Raw genomic sequence first — 23081 nt, forward strand, 5'->3', positions numbered from 1 at the left:
TTTTAATAAATTTACTTTGATTTGATTTATTTTAAGACACAGTCTTACTATGTTGCCAAGGCTATTCTTGAATTCCTGGCTCAAGTATTCCTTCCACCTCGGCCTCCCAAATTACTGGGACTACAGGTATGTGCCATCACACTCAGCTCATCCACTTAATTTTTAGATCATTTCCATGTAGGTTAGAAAGTGGTACTGACATGATATATCTGAATTTATTTTCTAAAAAAACCAAAATGAAATACTGTACTATAAAAACAATCATTCCTAAGACATCTACTTCCCCTTTTATTTAACATTCAATTCAAATATTGAGAAAATACATGATCTAAACTAATTTCAAATAGTTTTTAAGTAGTCTTATTTTGAATTTATACATTTCCTGTTATGGGTACCAAATAGGAAATATTATTTTTTACCCACCTACACCATCCTTTTAACTATTCATATAAAGAAACAAAAAACATAGATGACATTTTCTACTGGTTCCTGAACAATGCCAATAGATTAACAGATTAGCAGAAATGAAATAAGGTACAGAAACTGAGGAAAAGTTAGCTTCATGGAACCAGGTACATATATCAGGTAGAATCTTCTTTCAGATTTATTTGGAAATCTAATTCATTCTCCAAAATAATCAAAGTGCTTATCTCTGGGAAGTAAACAACTTTAAAGCATCCTAGTGATCTCATAATTGCAAAGAAAGAAGCACACAGTAACTCAGATTCTTTGGGAGAGGGTCACAGTCATCAAACATAAAGTGCTTGATCTGGTGATCTGGGCCTGTATACTGCAAAAAAAAAAAAAAACAGTTTTAAGAAACCTTATAAAAGAACAAGTCCTGCCACCTGCCACACATATGCTTTAATACACAGAAGGTGGCACAATTTTAAAAGAGGTGATCATTATAATTGGTAGTAATATTCTCCTTATGTTTCCAGAGAACAGCTGCATTTACAGCTTTAAAATATTGTGCAAACATAAAAATCTCAGTCATAAATATTTAGGAGGCTGGGGATATAGCTCAGTGGTAGAGTGCTTGCCCAGCATGCACAAGGCCCTGGGTTCGATCCCTAGCACTGTGGAAAAAACAAACAAACAAAAACAAACAACTTTATCTATATTTATATATGCAGATATAGTTGAATAATGGCACTGGGCCCACCTTAAATCATAAAGGTCTACGGATAATCCAACAAATTGCTATGATCTCTAATTTCTTATTGGGCTTCTTTAAAACAAAAGTTCAAAAGCCCATCAACAGACCTGTGTTAAGCCAAACAGATCCACAGCCCACCTCTTCACGAACATTTAGGAGGATGCTAAATCAAAGATGTTTGTTTCTGATCACCAAGTACAATTTCCCTCTTGGGAGTCTATTAGGCTGTTCTGAATTTGTAATTTCCTTGAAGCACTGTCACTTTTAATAGGTATGTGTCTTGCCAGAATATGTTCACTTCATTCTGACAGTGACAGAAAGCTCGCTAATGAAGTAGTTTGACCAGTTTCTTTCTTAAAGTCTGAAAAAAGAAAAAACTGCATTTAAAAGGCTGCATATTATACATAATGTAGTTCACTAAATGATAAACTCAAGAATTGTCATTTTTGCTTTGATAGTTTCAAAAACCACTAGTGATAAAGAAGCTTTACACATTTGCTTTGCCCTTTCGTCTTCATTTACCTGTCAGGATGAATAGAAGAGAGCACAAAGACAAGGAGAATGACATCCAGGATCCCATCTGGAAAAGGGTAGGGTAAGCCATCATTGCACACATCATGAACAAAGGCAGAACACTGGGCTGCTCTGTAGGATGAGTGTGACTGTCATGATAAACGAATAAAAAGAAAAAGAAAAAAAAAAGGAGTTAGCTGATTTTTAAAAAATAAAAAGGTCAAATTTTAACTTTTTCTCCCAAGAGTCTTCTCTCTGTAAATTTGAATACACTTTATTGCCAGTTCATTTTTCTATTAGCTTAGTTCAGGCTGACCTAAAAAATTAAGTCTAGTACCTAGATCTAATAACAAATATTTTTCGTAATCCTTCTTTGAATTTAGGAGTAGGGCAGGTCTTATGAGTCAGTAGGCAGTTGTTAGAGGCCTAACCAGTGTTGTTTAGAGGCACTAAGATGTTCCTCAACTCTCCTACTGATTTTTCCATATCTCTTTTGGCTTAAAATACAAATATCCTATAGCACATAATAAAAATTAGATAATGGTAATGGTTGCACATTTCTAAATACACTAAAAACCATTGAATTGTATACTTCAAAATGGGATAGTATGTGAACTATATTTCAATAAAGCTATAATTTAAAAAAAAACTGCATTAGTCTCACACACACACACACACACACACACACACACACACACACACACACAATTTGTCTACAGAAATATCACCAGAAGTAAATACATGAACACATCATGTTGATTCACCCTAGGAAGTGTGATTACTGGTGTATTTATTTCTTTTCCATTAGGCTTTTTTTTTTTAAGATTTTTTTAAAGATGGACACAATATCTTATCTTTATTTATTTTTATGTGGTGCTGAGGATCGAACCCAGTGCCTCACATAACCCCAGCCCCTGTTTTTTTTTATTTTTTTACTATGGAAAATGTTTGCAATGAATAAGAATTACTCTTATTATCAGAAATCTAATTTTTACTTAATTTTCTTTTTTTCTGCAGTACTGAGGATTGAACCCAGGACCTCATGCTTGCTAGGCAAGTTGTGTGCCACCTAGCTATAATATTTAATTTTTTGAGACAAGGTTGCTTAAGCTAGCTTCAAATTTGTGATTCTCCTGTCTGAGCATCCAGAGTAGCTAGGATTATATGTGCCACTGCACTTGGCTTTTACTTACTTTTTAAAAGTTTTACTCAACTATGTGTTTACTGTACATTTTTGTTAGTAAAATTTCCTTTCCTTTTTGTTAAAATTGTCTCTTCATTCTAAGGTAGTATTCACTACCATTCAGGGATTTGTGCAATAATCTTAGGTTTTCCACTGTTTTTCTTATAGTCTAGGACAGTCTGGATTTGCATTAAATGCCTTCTCAGATATTTTTCTAAAGTTTTAATTCAATGAATGTCTACTGTGACAGACTATGTGGAGGCTTTAGAGAAAGATATGAATAAGATCTTCTTGTAGGATTTAACAGAAAATTTCAATTTTGGGGGTGGGAACTTGTTTACCCATATGAAAATTTTAACTAATTTTAACTGATCTCCTTTGAACTTAAACAAGTTGTTTGGAGTTCAGTCACACTCATAGACATGAATTTTGTAGGTCAGTACCATTTTGGTCATCTCTGTGTGCTGTTGGCTTTTCTAGGTCTACCAGTTCCTTGAAATCTATCTTAAATTTAAGACAAGTTTGGGGCTGGGATTGTGGCTCAATGTTAGAGTGCTTGCCTAGCATGTGTGAGGCCTTGGGTTCGATCCTCAGCACCACATAAAATAAATAATAAATTTTAAAAAAGTTATTTAAAAATTTAAGACAAGTTCTATTGCTTTAGGATAATTAATATCTTAGGCAGTTGATGACATGATTCTCAGAAGTCATAAAAATTCAGTTAAAAATGGTTACAGATAATATTTGATTTAGAAACATTTCAAAAGAATTCCTCAAAAGCAAATAAATTTGACCTTATTAAATGGACTCCTTAAAGAAAATATAAAGTGTACCTTTACAAGCTCTATAGCTCCAGAGGCAAAATCACAACAATAAAGAAAGGATTCTGGGGTGTTCCTATGAAAAAGGAAGAAGGATTTAAATCTAGAGTCCAAACATGGTCAGGTTAGAAGAAAGCAAACTATAGATTTGATTTATTGGTAACTACTTCTTTAATAGAATTTTGGATGACACTTGGCTTGTCATTTCTCCTTTTTGAATATCACTTCCTGTACTGATTGAGACTTATTAATTACAGGGTAACTTTCAAGCTCCTGTTTCGGTTTTAAGGCCCCCCATTAGTTGGGCCTATTTGCTTTATAAAAAATCTTAACTCATTTCAATTGTCTTCTTTTGGATCTAAATACATTCTGTTTGACTTTAATTTTAAATATAGTAGCAATGACTGGTTAATCATGGGCAGGAATGCACTATGAAGTTTGTGGGCCAGTACCCTTCATGATCAGCCTCTGCAGGCTGGTATCAAATAATTCTTGAGTCATGTTGTACAGAAACATGTCTGAATCACAGAAAGAGGTCACCATGTCTTTAGAGAGTAATTTTAAGTATGGTCCTGGCAGTCATCATACTCCCACATGGGAAATCTCCAAGGCCAACATCCAACATTGCTCCATCTTCCTCCTTTTTCTCCCCAGCATGTACTGTAGTTCCTTAGCTTGGCCAGTCCTACCCTTTTCCAAGGACTCCCAGACTCTTCCTTCATTCCTCTTCGTTTCTGTATTACTTATTTGTCTCTTGGGCTTCTCACAGAAGCTCGAATGGGCAGAAACACATATGCATATTTATTTTATTTTAGACAGGGCCTCACTATGTTGCCTATGCTGGCCTTGAAACCTGGGCTCAAGCGATCCTCTTTAGCCTCCCAAGGAGCTGGTACTACAGGAATGTGCCATTGCACTGACCCACATACTTTTTTAATATATATATATATATATATATGTGTATGTATACATACATATATATATATATATATAAAATATTACTTTTTAAAAAGAATAAAATGCTAACATAGTAATTCTTAGTTGTGTTTCTAAGTTATTGCCAAACATTTATTGAGCATCATGTATGTACCAAGCATTAGAATACAAAGTAATAAAAAAAATTGTCCAATACAATTGTAAGAGTATGGTTCTTGGAGCCAAATAGACCTATGTTGAAATCCTAGATTTGATAATTATTAACTCTGAGTTTGATCTATGACTTAGTTGCTATGTTTATAATATATAAATAAATTCCATTTTTTTTTGCAGGGGAATGTTTATCTGTATAAAAATCTTAACTAATTTTAACTGGTTTCTTCGGAACCTAAATACATTCTGTTTGGCCTTACTTTGAAATATAGTAACAATGGCTGGTTAATCATGGGTAGGAATGGACTGTGGATTTTGTGGGCCAGTACCCTTCCTGATCATTGTCTGCAGGCTGGTATCAAATAATTCTTGAGTCATGTTGTACAGAACCATGTCTGAATCACAGAAAGAGGTCACCATGTCATTCAACAGTAATTTTAAGTATGGTCCTGGTTCTTGTGCACTTGATGGTCTATCTGGGATATGCAGAGAGGGCCAGCACCATAAGTCTTAAAAGTTCTGAAAGGGGATGATAGCATTGCTAAGTAAGGAGAAGAAGCAATGGTATGACAGTTTAGAGGTGGAAATCACATGTCAGGAATTAGAAGCAGAGCTGATCCTGGAGAGCCCAAGCTGGTATGTGGCAAGACATAAAGGCAGGCCTGGAAGCACAAAATTAGAACCTCTAATTTGATTCAAGAGGCAATTCATAAGCACAAATATGAATTTAGCAAAATCTCACCCAGGCTCAGATTATACTCTTAAATGCTACTCACTGATGAATACTATGTCACATATAATTCATTTATTCTGTGGCACTAGGAATTTGCATTCAATTTAAAATCTGTCTAAGTTGAAGTATAATAAATAAGACTTGGTTTTGAAAAGTTAACTGGTACTGAACCAAACGTAAAACCTGAACTGCTTGATTTTTTTTCATCCATCTCATCAATATACTTCATTCCACCATTTACCCCTGTTGCTTCCTGTGAAATACATATAAATGTGATTTGTAATTTTCTAGATGGTCACATGTGTTTGAAATGGTCTCAATTACCACTCAGATGCAAATTGCACATGTGGTATAATGGCTAAGGATGAGGATTATGGAACCAGACAGCTGAAGGTTTGAGTCTTGATTCTACCATTTAATTGTGTGACCAAGGGATAGTTAGTGACTTAAGGGATGACTGAGGATGTGACTTAAATTTGCAGTAGCTCTGTCCCCTCATCTTTAAAAGAGAGATAAATACATCATCTAAAGTGGTTATGAGGACTGAATGAACTCACATAGTAAAGTTTCTGGAAAGGTACCTGACTCAGAGTAAGCACCCAATAAATGTTAGTCATTATTATACTGTTGTTGCTAATATCACTATTTCCACTATTATTAAAGGATATCTGCCTTGGCCTTTCAGGAACTAAAAAACTAACATGGTCCTCTAAAAACTTCAAAATAACTAAAAATGCTTTTTTGAACCCTGATTTACTTAGCTTATTAATAAAAGTTCTGCAATCTACCTTTGAATATTTACTGAATACCCACAAGATATAGAACAGTCTAGGAACTAAAAGAAAGCATGTGCCACTTGCACATATCCTACCAGGACGGCAGCATGACCTCTGAGACAGAATTCCCACTACATCAGCAGACCAAGTTGAAGTCTTGTGACCACCCAATGACTTTCTGTAAAATCAGTTGACTGCCCTGGCCTTTATCCAAGCAAGCAGGTGCAAATATCACTACTACTACCATACCACCAAGCATTCTCTTGGCAGGGGGTTTAAGAATCAAATGATCCTTGGAGAATGACCTAACCTCCAATTCCAGAGGTCTAATTATGGTAAGGTATTCTGAAAGGGTAAAATATTAATCCTATACTCTCCAAAAGTGATGAATATAATTTCTTAATTGATTTGGGGGGATGACTAAGTCCATCTTTTGGAAAACTAGTCACTGGTTGTCTTTTAAAGATGAATGAATTATCTCAAGTTATTGAGCTACCATGATTTCTAAAACATATGAAGAAAGAAAGACACAGCCAAGAAGCAAAGAGTCAGAAGTGAGGGGAAAAGAACTTGTAATTATTAGCTGGAGGGAGAAGTACAGAGGGAAAAATGCAACTAACGAGTAGGGAATCATTACAACTAACACGTGGGGAATTGGAGATTGAGCAGTCAATACACACTGAGCTTTATATTGTACTGTGGGACAACCTGGAAAATCATATTGGGACAAAATATGCTCTTTACCCCAAGAAATATAAAAAGAGTAGCTGGAGAGATGAGGAATAAAGAAATGAGATGACAAATAATACCTTGAGAACAGCCATAAAATAAAATGCAATCTAATTGCCAATAAAGTGTATTTAAGTGTATTAAAAGTTCAGATATTATTGGGGTGAAGGAACCTGGCAATGTTTCAGCCCTGAAACTGGAAAATGGAAAACAGAATACGAAAAAAACAAAAAAGGTAAAAAAAAAAAAAAAGGCCATTCAAAACTAAATTTACCAGATTCACCTGTGCCTGGCCACTTTAACTAGTCATGAATTAGATAATACTAGGGAATTACTATTCATTATGTTTGGTTTATAGAAGTGTTGGAGAATGCTCTGATTTTTTTGGTGACACACCTGAATAATCAACATAAAGTATCATGATGTTGGCATTATGTTAATAATTATTGAACGAGGCAGTGGGTTTATGGAAATTCACGGTCCTTGTCTTTGATTTTCCAGTGCTTTTACATTTTCATAATAGAGTTTAAAAGATCACATTGTTAAATTAAAAATTATGCACAATAAATGAAAATTCTATCAGTGGTTATGTTAGGATGATGGGTGATTTCCATCCCCTTTCCTCTAATGGAAATGTACTGTAATATGCTTATGGCTAGTTTTATAGAGAAAAAATTATGTGAAAACTATTGTATAAACTTTGAAAAAAAACAACTTGACAAAGCAGCATAGTAGGGGCTGGGGATGTGGCTCAAGCGGTAGCGCACTCGCCTGGCATGTGTGCGGCCTGGGTTCGATCCTCAGCACCACATACCAACAAAGATGTTGTGTCCGCCGAGAACTAAAAAAAAAAAAAAAAAAAAAAAGCACCATAGTAAAAGATGTATGGCGAGTTTTATAAGGTATATCTTCTTCTTTTTTTTTTTATTGGTTGTTCAAAACATTACAAAGCTCTTGACATATGTTTCATACATTAGATTCAAGTTGGTTATGAACTCCCATTTTTACCCCAAATACAGATTGCAGAATCTCATCTGTTACACAACCACATTTTTACATAATGCCCTATTAGTAACTGTTGTATTCTGCTATCTTTCCTATCCTCTACTATCCTCCCTCCTCTCCCCTCCCATCTTCTCTCTCTACCCCATCTACTGTATTTCATTTCTCTCCTTATTTATTTACCCGTTCCCCTCGCAACCTCTTATGTGTAATTTTATATAACAACGAGGGTCTCCCTCCATTACCATGCAATTTCCCTTTTCTCTCCCTTTCCCTCCCACCTAATCATGGATTTTGCAGGGAAATGGATGGCACTAGAGCAGATTATGCTTAGTGAAGCTAGCCAATCCCTAAAAAACAAATATCTTCTTCTTTATGGAAATACTAACACACAGAGGTGAGATGGTGAACAAGGGGGAAGGTCAGGAGAATATCACTGTCTCCATCAGCTGCTCTTCTTTTTTAAGATTTATGATTAGTTGCTGCCACTTCCAAACAATCTCAAGCCTAGACACAATGATCTGATGTGCAAAAGTCTTATATAGGGTGTTGCTTCAGAAAATACGACAAAATAAAATGAGGACTAAGGTGTAAACTTTAAACTCAATTTTCTATGTGTAAAATGACATCTAAGTATCCAGGTGGAACAAGCTATCTCTGAAGTTGAACAATTCATAACTTAGTTAAAAAAACAAAACACACACACACACACACAAAAAAAAAAAAACCTCCTGCTCTTGGGCTGGGGATGTGGCTCAAGCGGTAGCGCACTCGCCTGGCATGCGTGCGGCCCGGGTTCAATCCTCAGCACCACATACAAACAAAGATGTTGTGTCTGCTGAAAACTAAAAAATAAATATTAAAATTTTAAAAAAGCACAATTAACAATAGCTAGACTGTGGAACCAACTTAGATGCCCTTCAATAGATGAATGGATTAAAAATGTGGCATTTATACACAATGGAGTATTACTCAGCACTAAAAAATGACAAAATCATGGAATTTGCAGGGAAATGGATGGCATTAGAGCAGATTATGCTAAGTGAAGCTAGCCAATCCCTAAAAAACAAATGCCAAATGTCTTCTTTGATATAAGGAGAGCAACTAAAAACAGAGCCGAGAGGAAGAGCATGAGAAAAAGATTAACATTAAACAGGGACGAGAGGTGGGAGGGAAAGGGAGAGAGAAAGGAAATTGCATGGAAATGGAAGGAGACCCTCATTGTTATACAAAATTACATATAAGAGGATGTGAGGGGAAAGGGAAAAAAATTAAGGGAGAGAAATGAATTACAGTAGATGGGGTAGAGAGAGAAGATGGGAGGGAAGGGGAGGGGGGATAGTAGAGGATAGGAAAGGTAGCAGAATACAACAGTCACTAGTATGGCAATATGTAAAAATGTGGATGTGTAACCTATGTGATTCTGCAAAAATGGGAGTTCATAACCCACTTGAATCAGATGTATGAAATATGATATGTCAAGAGCTTTGTAATGTTTTGAACAACCAATAAAAACAACAACAAAAAAAACCCTCTTGCTCTTTTCTTGTCTTCTTATCCACATAAACGCAGGCTTCAAACACATGGTGGACAACCCGTGTCTGTGAAATACCATTTTCAAAGTAATTCCAACTTCATGTAAATTAGTCACTGAGACTTCTTTTGGAAGATGTTTTAGTTATTGTTTATGTGGGAATTAAGAACACCACTGGCATATACATGACAACATTTTTTCAAAATTTCTCAACATCTCATAAATATGCAAACTTCTGTAGGAGAAAACTCTAAATAAAACTCACTGCAAGGTGTTCAGTATTGGAAAAACACTATTTCCAGCACCACAGCCAACCTAAAATGAAGAGAATAAACAAATACCATGAATGCATTACATTTTCCACACAATGTCAGATTTTCTGTTTTTCAAAAACGAGAAGTTTACTAGATCTCTGGGTATAGTAGGGCTTTCTATATTCAAAAACAATGAAATAAATCACAAGAATAACACTGAAAATTTGACTATGAAAATATTTTAAATTTGTATACACCAAACCCAAAATAAACCACATTAAAACTTTTGCAATAAATATGATAAAGGCTAGGGCTAATTAAACCTATACCCCAAGACAATCTGCTACAGAAAACAATTTAAATGTCCAGTAGTATAGAAATAGATATGTAAAAATTATAGTTTTCCACATAGTAAAATAATTTGCATTGAGGAAAATTTTCACAGAGAACTTTAAAGATAGGTAAAACTGCTTATGTTAAACAAAAACAAAGCAGAACCCCAAAATGTGTGTACAATATAAGCAAAAGGAGAAAAAAAATCAATAAAATTTTAACAGTGTTTAAATCCTTTGGGGACTATAGATAACTTTATTTCTCTTATCTGCTTTTTAGCAAATTCTCTGTAATCAACATATATTACCCTTTTAATCAGAAAGACAGGTCTTAGTTTTAAAAAATAGAAAACAAAGGTCTACACTAGATAGAGCATATTACATATTTCACTTATTTCTATTTCACCTACAGAGGTAACAACAGAGAGAGTAAATATGAAGACCAAAACGTTATAAATAGGTAAAACTGCTCTCACCGTAGAAATGAAAACAGTCAAATTTTTTTAAAAAGGGGGTAATAGAAATGAAACTGAAAGTCACAAGTTAAAACTTGACTGATTAAAGATGTGAGTCCCTTAAGTATTATTTATGCATAAAAGTACACTGAGCACTTAGATTTGATCATTTTCCACCTAAAACATCTGGAACATTAATAAAACATATGAAACATGCATTTGAAAATGTTATCACTTCCCATTATTGTCCCTTAAGTATAGTACCTCTAGTATTCTGAAATTGGCCCTGCTACCAGGAAACAATTCAGTCTTCAGGGGTCCTTTTCCAAGTTTTTTAGGGTCTAGGTTGGAAAAATCAGATCCTGCTTTGCTTGGGCCATTTGATGAGCCAGAACTTTTCTTAAAATGTTTTTTTTCTTCTTGTATTCTTGAGAAACAATTTGTGGCATTAGGTTTTATATGATCCCATGATGATTCTCTTGCATTCTCTTTAGTTTTTAGATCAATTGGAAGAATTTCAGGAAATTCCCTTAATAGCCAATTACGATTCTTGAAAAACTTATTCTTATGAATCTTGTAAAATACATCCCAGTATTTACTAGCTTCACTTTCATACTTATCTAAAAGAGAGGAAAAAAGAAAGTTATTTAACTATGAATCATATTTATTTTAGCTACTGTTTTGGTGACTATTTTTAATAAATATTGTTAAAAATATACATTGTCAATAATTACATTTATGATTGAATATCTTTAGTCTTATAATAATTTTATTTATCTGATAAAAAGTTAAAATTAGAGGTTTGCTTACTTCTCTTCAAATTATCAATAAGTGAATTATTTAGTTCTACCCCCATAATTCTGCTTTTATCTTTAACAGTATGGCCATTTTTTATGAGTATAATCATTGAGAATTACTTTCTATAGTCTAATATTGGAATCTTAACAATCACATATTTTACTAATAATCTTTGTGGATTTTTACTATCTTACAGAAAGGATACATTGTTTTATAAGTTTCCATTTGACAAATGTGAAAATTCATGATCAAAACAGAAATTGCATAATTCAAATGATAAATCAGGTATGGTAGTACATGCTTGTAATCCCTGCAACTGGGGAGGCGGAGGCAAGAGGATGGCAAGTTCAAGGCCAGCCTCTGCAACTTTCAAGGCCCTAAGCAACCTAGCAAGACCCTCTCTCAAAATAAAAAAAAAATACAAAGGGGCCATGGGGCCAGGGTTAGGTCAAATGTCTCAAAGCTTCAGGCAATTCTTAGCCTCCTGATTCTTCCAATATGTACCTTACATTAAAATTTACTCCCAATCTTATTCATCCAACAAACATTTCTTGACTCCTATGAGATAACAGGCTAATCCCCAGGCTTAATCCATGAATTAAGAATTACTTTCAGGGCTGGGGCTGTAGCTCAGTGGCAGAGCACTTGCCTAGTATGTGTGGGGCACTGGGTTCGATCCTCAGCACCACATTAAAAAAAAATAAACAAAATAAAGGCATTCTGTCCATACACAACTACAAAAAAATTAAAAAATTTAAAAAATAATTACTTTCACCCAATATAGACACATAACATTTTAAAAGTGGATGCAGATGATACAAAAGCTTTTTAATGGATATGGAATATTTCCAAGATTTAGTTTTGGTGGGGAAAAGCAAGTTGTAAAACATCATATATATTATGCAACCATTCATTGAGAGAGAGAGAGAGAGAGAGAGAGAGAGAGAGAGGCAAAGGAGGAGGAAAAATAAATGTGCATGTACACACAGAACCATTCATGTGTGTGTATATACACACTTACTTGTATAGGTACCAATACCTCTGGAAGGGTAAGCACATATTAGTAACCTTGGATCTCTCAGGATATGAAAGGAGGAGCTAGGGATCATGATGTGGAGAATTTTCATTTGAATTTGATCCATGTGAATTTCCTAATTAAATAAATTAAAACAAAAACTAAAAGATTCATATTCTTCATCATTATAAAGAAGCCCCTGTTCTCAGAACAAGCAGTTGCCTATGGTCAGGCTCATCATTGTTATATAGCCCTCTCCAGAAGCTTACAGTTTTCCTTTTCTTTCTTTCTTTTTTTATCTTTATGGCCTCCCACTATAGATCTCCACCCATCTAACCACAAGACTTCCTTCTCATCAAGACAATTGTATCCAGCAGCAGCAACACTGCTATGAAGTTAGGAACTCCAATTTGTACTTAAGATCTGAGAAATGAAAGTGAATCTTTATAACAAAAGAATTATGGGATGTTAAGTCCAAAACATGCTCACATCTGCACAAACAGAAGCAAGTCTACGTATGGTTTATCTAAAAATGTATATTTATCTTGAAAATAGTTCTATCTCCACTTTCAACAACTGGAGGGTACTTGATATACTGTGTAAGAAAACAAAACAACCTTCTAAAAATTAGACTCAGGAGAAATTAAAAAACTGCCAAATTTCCCAAGGGTCTTTTTGAACCTCTTTCTCTTCCTTTGCCTTAGAAACTCTCTTTGTAACTCATTCCACGCAGGTGAAAGATTTTCTGCCTAATAAAAAGCAGCTAGAAGACCTATATTTAAAGATAAGAAGCTATTTAGTCATAGCTCTAGTATTCAGGTTTCCAAAGTCAAGTTACTTGAGAGGTAAATTTGAGCCTAATTACCAGTAACCAGAATACTATACCTTGATTAAGTTTGCATATATTCCCCTAGGAATTAAGGCGAAGTAGAGAGTACAGGGGAATATCCTGGCAAATGTATGTGCATAGCAGTCCTATTTGTAATAGAAAAAAGTGGGAAAGAATTCAAGTGCCCAATGACATGGGAGCAAATAAACCATGCAAGGCAAACAGGGCAACTTTACATAGTAATTCAAAAATAAAGGATAATTTACTAAGAGAAAAAAATCACATCACAGTAAGCACACTGATGGTAAGTTTAAAATTTATTTATATTCATTTATCACAGATGAAAAATTGAAGCAATGATAAGAATTTCACAATTATTAGGTATACTGTTCTATCTTTTGTAAAGTAGTATCTCTACATCTGACACAAATATGAAGAATCTTAGCTGAATTCTTCATTCACCTAGCCTACAGTTTCCTCATTTAATGAGAAAGTTGAATTACAGTTCTCCGAATTAGTCTGCTTAAGCTCTAAAAATTCTGTGTATTTTTCTATTAAGTGCCATGAATTTTTAAAAAACAAACATGATTAGTTTTACAAACAGCACAATCTTGAATTGGACTGCTGGTCTAAACACGAGCCTGTTGCTTTAGATTTTTAAAATTTATAAAGAAAATTAACCTGTAATAATGTGATTGCAATCTGTTTTAGATAACAAATATCTGAGGAATATAAATTGAACCCCAGTGTATGCAATTTTTTAAAAGAATTCAATTACTATTAGAAAACAATGGTTAATGTTTGCTAATATATCTATACTTTCAAGCTGTTTTTCAAGTCTTTCTCTCTCAAAAATTAAGAGAAAAAAAATCAAACAATTACATGAACCATTATACCAATAACAACAATTAAAAATATCAATAGCTTTTAGAGAAAGACTGCCACTCATCTCTACTTCATTTTGAAATCACACTCAATTCCAAATAATGTTTATTTGAGGAGAGAAGAGTTAGCTACTGGCCTAATACTTGACATGGGGTCCTTTAATTAGCAGAAAGAATTGGTAAAGTGATTTTTTTTCTTTTTCCTTTCTCTTTTTGGTACTGAGGATTGAACCCAGGCATTCCAAGCCTCTTTTTCTTTTAATTTTGAGAAAGGGTCTCCCTAAGTTGCTTAGGGCCTCACTAAATTGCTAAGACGGGTCTTGAATGTGTGATCCTCCTGCCTCAGCTTCTCATGTCACTGAGATTAATTATCGGTGTATGCCATTATGCCTGGCCAGTAAAGTGATCAAAAAAAATTTGTTTTAAACAAAGGGTTTGAAAATCTCTGGTAAATATTTGGGCATATTTGTCTCCTTTTTAAAAATGGTCATTTAAACAGAAAAATCTATTTCAGTATTAGAAATTTTGGACTCACCTGAGAATTGGTTAGGAATGCAAATTCTTACATGATCCCTGTATTCACACCTTAACCCATGATGTATCAGACTACTCACCTGGCCAGGTGCCCATTTAAACTTATAAGGAATTCAGGAAGGCCCTGAATGTGGGTAAGTATTAAATAAGGGCTAGGGGTGTAACTCAGAGGCCACTGGGTTTAACTGGTACCACCCCCTACCCAAAGATAAACCATAGATTGCCAGGAAGTCTATGGAATAAAAATTTACCATATGACACTAACAAATTACTTGCTTTCCCCACTATTCCTAAGTAGACAGTGGAGTATTCAAACAACCAGTCATGTTTTTGAATGGATTACAGATGCACCTAGCTAGATGTCCTTAGAGAGATCTGTGTTAGTTTGGGCTTTCTACTGTAGATATCTGTCATGTACCTTAAATCTCTGGGGTCAAACTAATACATTTATGAACTGAAATAAAGATGAATATACAAAAAATAACAATAATCACATATTAGATATTTATGGTATGTCAAGTAGTATGTCAAATGCTTTACTTGGACTATCCCCTCCCCATTTAATCCTAATAATATCTCCTATATAGACATTGCTATTCCAATTCATAAAGAAATCCAAGGTCAGAGGGGATAAAAAAATTCCCTAAGGTCACCTTGCTAGAAGGAGCAGAGTCACGACTTAGATCAAGTCTGTCAAATTCTGAAAGTTGGGCTCTTAACCATTATATTAACACCATCTTCCTAACACAAAGTCATGATCACCCCCAAAATATCTCTGAAAATGATGTTTTTCTTTTTTTCTTTCCTCTCAATTATGAAACATAAAGATGAAAATTAAAACTTCAGTATGACTTCTAGTCAGTATAAGTAAATTGTAAAAAATAACACTGATTATATTTAACCTTCCTTAAATAGATCAGATGTACAGAATTAATTAAATCTTATTTTCATATTGTATGAAATATAAACTATGCTAGGTTATATGATGAAATTATGATGAACAACAGTAATATAAAATACTCTGTAAGAATAGACGTGTGAGACAGAAAGAAAACAAAGAAGCGGCACCAATGGGTCTCTTACAGCTGTGATTTAAGCAATATTTCAAATCAATGCTGGCAAATCCGTAGTTCCCAGTGATGTGTGACAGCTTTTGAGGCCCCACGGAAGCTTAATCAAACTCATCATAATGATGAGCATGAGACAACAAACACCTTTGATGCATGATTTAATTTCCTGAACTGCATAAGTATCTGTGATAATAGTGGAAGTGGAGGAGTTACTCTCTGACCGTGAGTGAAAAATGGTTTCAACCTGCTGTTAACCCCGCCACAAGTTCAGGTCAATAATGATAAAAAAAAGAGTATAGTTTTGAGAAATTTATATCAATTTGATCTTGTCTAAGTGACCTCCTAACAGGTGTATGAATCATTAATTTTTCTTGGAGAAACATTTTTTTTTTCTTTTTGTATTCCTAAGTTGCCAATTCAGGGGTAACTGCTCCCTGCCATTGGCAGTAAAAGGGGTGCAGTGATCTGTTTAACAAAGCCAGATGAAGCAACTTCTCAATTATTCACTTACTAAATTCAATACTGCTGAAGAAGGAATATGGCATACTAACTATACTTAAATATTCAGATTCATTCTGAATCACCCCGAACATCATAACTAAAAAACTGAATTAAACCATTTATGTATCTGGCATATATGATATGATTAATATGAATTATGAAAATTTATTCTAAGTTGCCATGTAACAAAAAGCAATTTGAAGTTATTTTTGCACATCAATTACGAAAATACCTGAGCTCTCAAAGTTGGAAATTTCCACATGTCACTGTCTAATAAAAGAGAACTTTTAAAATTTCTAAATTAGAAGTGTATTTCTGAGAGTGCTGCATGAAACTTTAAACAGTCAAAGCCATCTTAGAAACAAGTAGTCTATATTTATCAGCACACAACTTTTAAGATAGGTTATCCATGATAGCAAGACAAGCTAGGTTAGCATTGCCACCTTCACTGATTAAGGGCAGCTAATGAGGGCTATCTCACGAGTTCAGTCTCTGCAACTACCTTTGCTTCAAAGAACTTTGCCATTCATTTTCTTTTTTTTTTTAAAAGAGAGAGTGAGAGAGAGGAGAGAGAGAGAGAGAGAATTTTTAATATTCATTTTTCAGTTCTTGGCGGACACAACATCTTTGTTGGTATGTGGTGCTGAGGATCGAACCCGGGCCGCACGCATGCCAGGAGAGCGCGCTACCGCTTGAGCCACATCCCCAGCCCTCATTTTCTTTTTTCATATAGAACATTCTCTTAAGTAGTAAGGTATTCACAAGGCAGGGTACAATAAGACTCTTATTATTTTACTTGATAGAGATGACCCATCCTAGGTAGGTAGTTATTTACAAAGATATTTTAAAGTGGAAATAGCATCTGCTTTTGTTATTAAGTTTAAAAAACCTGGGCTGGGGTTATGACTCAGTGGTAGAGCACTTGCCTAGCACATGTGAGGCCCTGGGTTCAATCCTCAGCACCACATAAAATAATAAACAAAATAAAGGTATTGTGTCCATCTACAACTAAAAATACTTTTTTAAAAAAAGTTTAAAATACCTATTACATTAGCTATGTAACCAGCTGAGATATAACACACTGGAGATCTTCTTAGGAAATTATAAAATATAACCATATAAACTCAAAACTGCCAAATATATCTTTCTCATTTCTGAGTTAACCTTCATTTAAAAAACAATACGAGCTATAATAAAACTTAAAAGTAATTACAAAAAGTAAATGTGGAATCAAAAATCTTTACTCTGGCAATCTAACTGAATGAAATATTACTAAAGAGAGCCTGAATACTATGCATTTTAACCATAGAAACAAGATTGTCAACCACCATTCAGCAAAAGATTATTATTTGTGACACATAACTTCTTATTTTCAGGTTACGGGGGTGTTTCCTGGCATTGGTTCTCACCAACAGATGAGACAATAGGTGAGAAATGGGAGACGGGAGTGACAGGAGAGTATAACATAGAGAGACTAAGAGAAATGGGCCAGAATTGGCCAGCATGGGAGAACAACCAGTATTTCCTCCCAGTGGCATCAATAAAGTGAGATAAGATCAATAAACAGTGCTCCTACTGAAAGAAGGAACAAGGCTCATAGTTGGAGAAAATGCCCGTTTATTGAGGAACAGCTCTGCATATTTATAGAGCCGGGGGTGGTTTGACAGTAAACAGTTGAAGGGTTTAACAGTTGGCATGGGGTGTTTTCTAATTGTGGGTAAGGATCATGTGAGCCAGCAGGGCTAGTCTGATTGGTGGGTAAGGATCACGTGAGCCAGCAGGGCTAGTCTGATTCATGGGTAAGGATCATGTGAGCCAGCAGGGCTCACCATTGGACAGCTCTTCTCGGGGGATGGGGAAGTTAGTCTTTGGAACTGGGGCGGCTCCCAACACCTACTGTATAATGATATGTACACAGAATACTTTGTGATGGGAGAGCTTGGCTCTTTAAAAACTTTAAAAACTCTCCTAGGTAAGAAAAGATGGTTAACATAGGCAGTGGTGAAAGAGCCAGAGCAAGGCTTCCTTGGGGTTCTCACAAAATTTGGGAGCAGAGCTTTTAAACAGTCTATTCACCCTGACCCATATTCATCAGAGAATATCAAATTGGAAGCCTCATCCGGGGCTTCGGCAGAGTGGTAGGTCTATGAGCACTAGCAGAAACTGCACTATATGGCTCTCATTACAATGTCCTATCATTTGACATAGTTCCTCAGAACACAAGTCTCCCTGCAGCCTCAGTTACTTCTCTGTGCCACCTTGCTTTAAGTGTGATAAGATGGCCACTTCATAATGCACTCCTTCCTCTACAGTGGTTCCCTGACATACAAGAAGCCCACTGCACCAAATTGTGTTATGGGGGAAAACAGAGGGGACCCAGCAGAAACCTGTACGCCTTTGAGTCATTTTGAAATGGAATCTTTTGCTCTGTTTCTTCGGAGCAGCTAGAAAACTTCCACAGAAAAGAATGGACATGCTAATAAGCAAATCAAATGCCTCAACGTGGCACCATCAGCCCTCTCTTGCCTGCTTTTCCTGTTTCTATAGAGAGAGGCCAGTCACCACCTTTCTATTTTGGTCACACTATGGTTCTGTGGGAACTGTCATTTTCCTTTACTGCGGTTTCCGAGGCCCTAAAATAACCTTCTCATTAGCTTCACTCAAGTTCATTGTTAACATAAATAGGACAAAATAGGCAGCCTTGTACAGAGCACTTTAAAGGAACAGTATCAGCCATGCTCATCTATCTATGATCTGAACAGATATATTCAAAAGAGGGTTAAAAAAACTTGTTTTTTTTTTTTTTTGCATTATCAGGAAATACACTGTGGATCATTTTCAACTTCCTGGAAGTGAATTAAAATGACTGATAACTTTTAATTCAGTTTAGGCTTGACTCTCTCTGTCAAATCCAGGTGGCCACTAGCAGAAGTTTGAGTAATGTGGAAAATATGTCTGTGCAGCTGCTGGAAAAGAAGCAAAGTTATACTTCCTCAAAAACAGTGTGACAGAGTCCTGCAAAAGAATGCAATGTTGGCTGATCTGTAGGCAGTATTGCCACTGGTATGTACCCTCAAATCCAGCCCCAACACTCCCTGGCCATATTCCATCCTGGGACTGCACGGTTGGAACTTATAAAAACAGAATGATTCCACCGTGAATCAGGTGCTCTTCTTTACTGTCCATCCCCAAAGACATATTAATGTTTAGGAGGAGGAAGAAGAACTACCTATAAGGCATAGCAAACAATGACAGAGGTTAAGATAGGTTATCCATGATACCAAGAGAGGCTAGGTTAGCATTGCTATCTTCACTGATTAAGGGCAGAGCTAATGAAGGCTGTCTCACTAATTCAGTCTTTACAACTACCTTTGTTTCAAAGAACTTCAGCCTCAACTGTAGACTAAAGTTACTAGAATAATAGTTAGCCACCAATGGAATTGATGATTTTTGCTGTTTGGCTTACACAGGAAGCAAACATTTTTCTCTGGGAGTTTCAGGACAGCTATCAATCTATGAAAAAAAAATTACCTTAGAACTTGTAGAATATTTTCTGTAAGGACCAGGTAGTAAGTTCTTTGGTCTTTGTTGAACACATTCAGTTTCTGTTGCTATTTAACTCTGTACTTATAGCTCAAAAGCAGCCATAGACAGTATGTCAAGAGATGAGTAAGTCTGTTTTCTAATAAAACTTTATAAAAATAGGAAGCAGGCTGGATACGAGCCCATAAGCAATAGTTTGCTGACTCTCACTTTATCATTAGGTTATACTTACATTGCTATAAGAGTGATCAGAATATGATGACCAGAACCAAGTGTTCTGGCAACTAATCCATAGTATTAGAGGCCAGAATGGGGGCTATTCTTTTATGTGTGAGAGGTCTGTGGGAGTACTATAATTGGGAAGGAGCATGAGAAAGCTGCTAGGTTACTGGTAATATTCTATTTCTTGATGTGGGTGCTTTTTACATAGATACATTCATTTTCTGAAAATTCACTGAACTTTGTGAAAATCCATTTATAAATTGCATAAATTTCTGTATCTATTTGATACTTCAATAAATTATTTTTTAAAAAAGAAAGAAAAAAAGAACCAACATGTTCTAAAGAAGATATCATTTTAAGAAAAATAAGGTGGAAATCCCATATGGACAGGGTAGGAGTTGGGCAGAGGATCTGTGGGTTCCCAGTTATATGCAGTGAGGACATAGGCCAACTTCTTTTCTCTTCTCTTTTCTTCATCCCTCCATCCTTTCCTTCCTGTGCTTTTTAAAAAAACATTGTGAAAAGCATGCACAAGATAAAACTTAACATCTTAACCATTTTTAAGTTCAGTAGTGTTAAGTATATTCACATTGTTGGGAAACAGATCTCTGGAATGTCTCCATCTTGCCAAACATTAACTCTAAATCTACCAAATAACTGTCCTTTTCTCCCTTCCTCCCCCAACCCTTGGCAACAACCATTCAGCTGTTTCTATGAATTTGACTACTTTAGATACAACATGTAAGTGGATCATACAGTATTTTTCTGTTTTGTGATTGGCTTATTTCACTTAGCATGATGTCCTAAAGGCTTATTCGGTGGTATGTGACAGGATTTCTTTCTTTCTAAGGTGGGATAACATCCATCTTATGTATATACTACATTTTGTTTATAACATTCATCCAACATGGTTGTGTTGCTTCCACCTTTTGTCCTTAGAACACCAGTCTTCTTCCTTTGGCAGCCTCCTAGCAGCTTTAGCTACTGCTCTGTGCAACCTTGCTTTAAGTGTGATAAGATGGTCACTTCATAATGTATTCCTCCCACTGCTGTGGTCCTTTGACATACACATGACGCCCACTGCACTGAGTAGTGTTGCAGGGAGGATGCAGAAGGGATGTAGTGGAAATTTCTACCTCTTTGAGTCATTTTGAAATGGTATCTTTTGTTCTGTGTCTTCACAGCAGCCCATCATAAATAGTGCAGCTCTGAACATGGGAATGCAATCTCACTTTGAGATCCTGCTTTCAATTTTTTTTAATGTAACCCCGAAATGATTTGCTGGATCATAATAGGAATTCTATTTTTAATTTTTTGAGAAACTTCTATACTGGTTTCCATAGTGGCTGCACCATTTTACAATCCCACCAATAGTGCACAAGGGCTCCTATTTCTCTACATCCTTGTCAACACTTTTCATTTTCTATTTTTTTGACAGTAGCACAGGCCAATTTTTTAAAAAGCCATTTGTGAAGGCTGACAAGACTTTACCTAAATTAAACTCTAGATACATAGTCCTCCAAGAAAAATGCTTTTGATCTTTATTGAAACTTTGATATGACTTTATCTTCTTCACTCAAAGTTCATGAATATGTTCAAAGTTCCTAGCAAGTGAAACGCACAATAGCATACTGAAAGTAGCATAGCAAGAAGAAAAATTTAAAGTTATATTTTCATATCTTGTTTAAAATGCCATCCATATGTGTATCTTCCAGAAAAAGCATTATGACTACCAAAAGACCAATTATAGGGTGAATACATAATTTATTTCATTAATTTTGGTCCTACTACCCTGGAAGAACTAGGAATTCTACAAAAGGGAACAAGTGGACTGACTGGCTTAGGTAGAAGCTATGAACTCTCAGAAGCAATGACACCAGCTAGCTATGAACTGAACCAGTGGAAGGTAAGAGAAGTCTGGCTCTAGGAGCCACAATGTCATAGGCTACCTTGCTCTTCTGGAATGACTTGCACAGCTGAATTTTCTTCTACTTTTTTTCTGGCTGCTTCTTCTTCTTCTTTAGACCACTGCATGTGATCCCTAGGGGGTAAAAAAAAGAAATAAAAAGATTATAAAATGTGCTTTATAATTGAAGGCAGAAAAAAAGTGACCAGGGATTCCATCTTTTATTCTAGATTAGGCAAACACAAGTGATAACAAATTCCATGTTGAATGAATATATTTTGTATCAGATATCCCTCCTAATGGTGTTGGAGTGACCCTGCAACTCCTTTGGTTCTTCTATTTTTATCTGGCCATCCTGCCAGTCCCAGCTACTTGTGGGAAATGGCTGCTAAAGTAATGTACCCAGAACACTCTGGTAAATTATTACCTGTGTACTGGTACAGTTTGCTGTTTTTTTACTCCAAGGCTAATTTATTCGACTTTTTGTTTATTTATGAGCAGAGAATTCTTTAATAATATTTTAACATTATTTTTATAACACTTGCATTTTGTTACTTTACCATCAGATTCAAGTTTTAAAATGTTTGGTACTTACCCTGCAATTTAAAAAGTAACTTTAGATTTTTTTATTAGCTACCTTAGTTTCTGAAAATGAATTCATTTAACATTTAAATGGTAAAAGTAAACTGATACAGCATATAAAACGGTCATTTTTCTAAGATTTAGCCCTTTTTTTAAGTATATTTTAGTTTCATAATTATTTTCTCTATATGAGAAGATACTCCTTTGTGCTGTAAAAATGTCTCTTGTTGCCTACCATGTGTGAGGCCCTGATTTAATCCCCAGCACCACAGAGGTAGTGGTGGAGGTGGGGTCTTTCTTAGAACAGAAGCAATATCTATATACAAAAAAGGTGATTTGGTTTTGGTTTCATTGTTTACAAAGCTGTGTTTCTTTTTTTTACAAGAGGTTAGTTTATAAGTGAGTGAAACGATTTCTTGAAACAAATCATTTTTCTACATAAGAAAAACAACAACAACAACAAACCCTACATTCAATTCCATATAGCCTACTGATATCTACACCTTCACACTGTAACTATATATTTGTAGTCATCTGATGAAAAAGGAAAAATTATAAAGTTCTTGAAGATGCATCATTAATGGTGACTGACAAACATTAACTAAGCAGTTAGAATA

General features: G+C 35.2%; 1 protein-coding gene across 1 annotated transcript in view; it reads right to left on the reverse strand.

The window, feature by feature from the left end:
* The window catches only part of Mettl8 (methyltransferase 8, tRNA N3-cytidine), an 84953-nt gene that overhangs the window by 4509 nt on the left and 57363 nt on the right, over window positions 1-23081 (reverse strand). The window contains exons 3-7 of the mRNA XM_026389551.2: window positions 21926-22017; window positions 10845-11200; window positions 9805-9854; window positions 3689-3752; window positions 1682-1821 (exon numbers count right to left, since the gene is read on the reverse strand). Of these exons, the coding sequence (XP_026245336.2) occupies window positions 1682-1821; window positions 3689-3752; window positions 9805-9854; window positions 10845-11200; window positions 21926-22017 (702 nt within the window). The remainder of the gene's footprint in view (window positions 1-1681; window positions 1822-3688; window positions 3753-9804; window positions 9855-10844; window positions 11201-21925; window positions 22018-23081) is intronic.

The sequence above is a fragment of the Urocitellus parryii genome, chromosome 1, assembly GCF_045843805.1.
Source record: "Urocitellus parryii isolate mUroPar1 chromosome 1, mUroPar1.hap1, whole genome shotgun sequence".
NCBI classification, from domain to species: domain Eukaryota; kingdom Metazoa; phylum Chordata; class Mammalia; order Rodentia; family Sciuridae; genus Urocitellus; species Urocitellus parryii.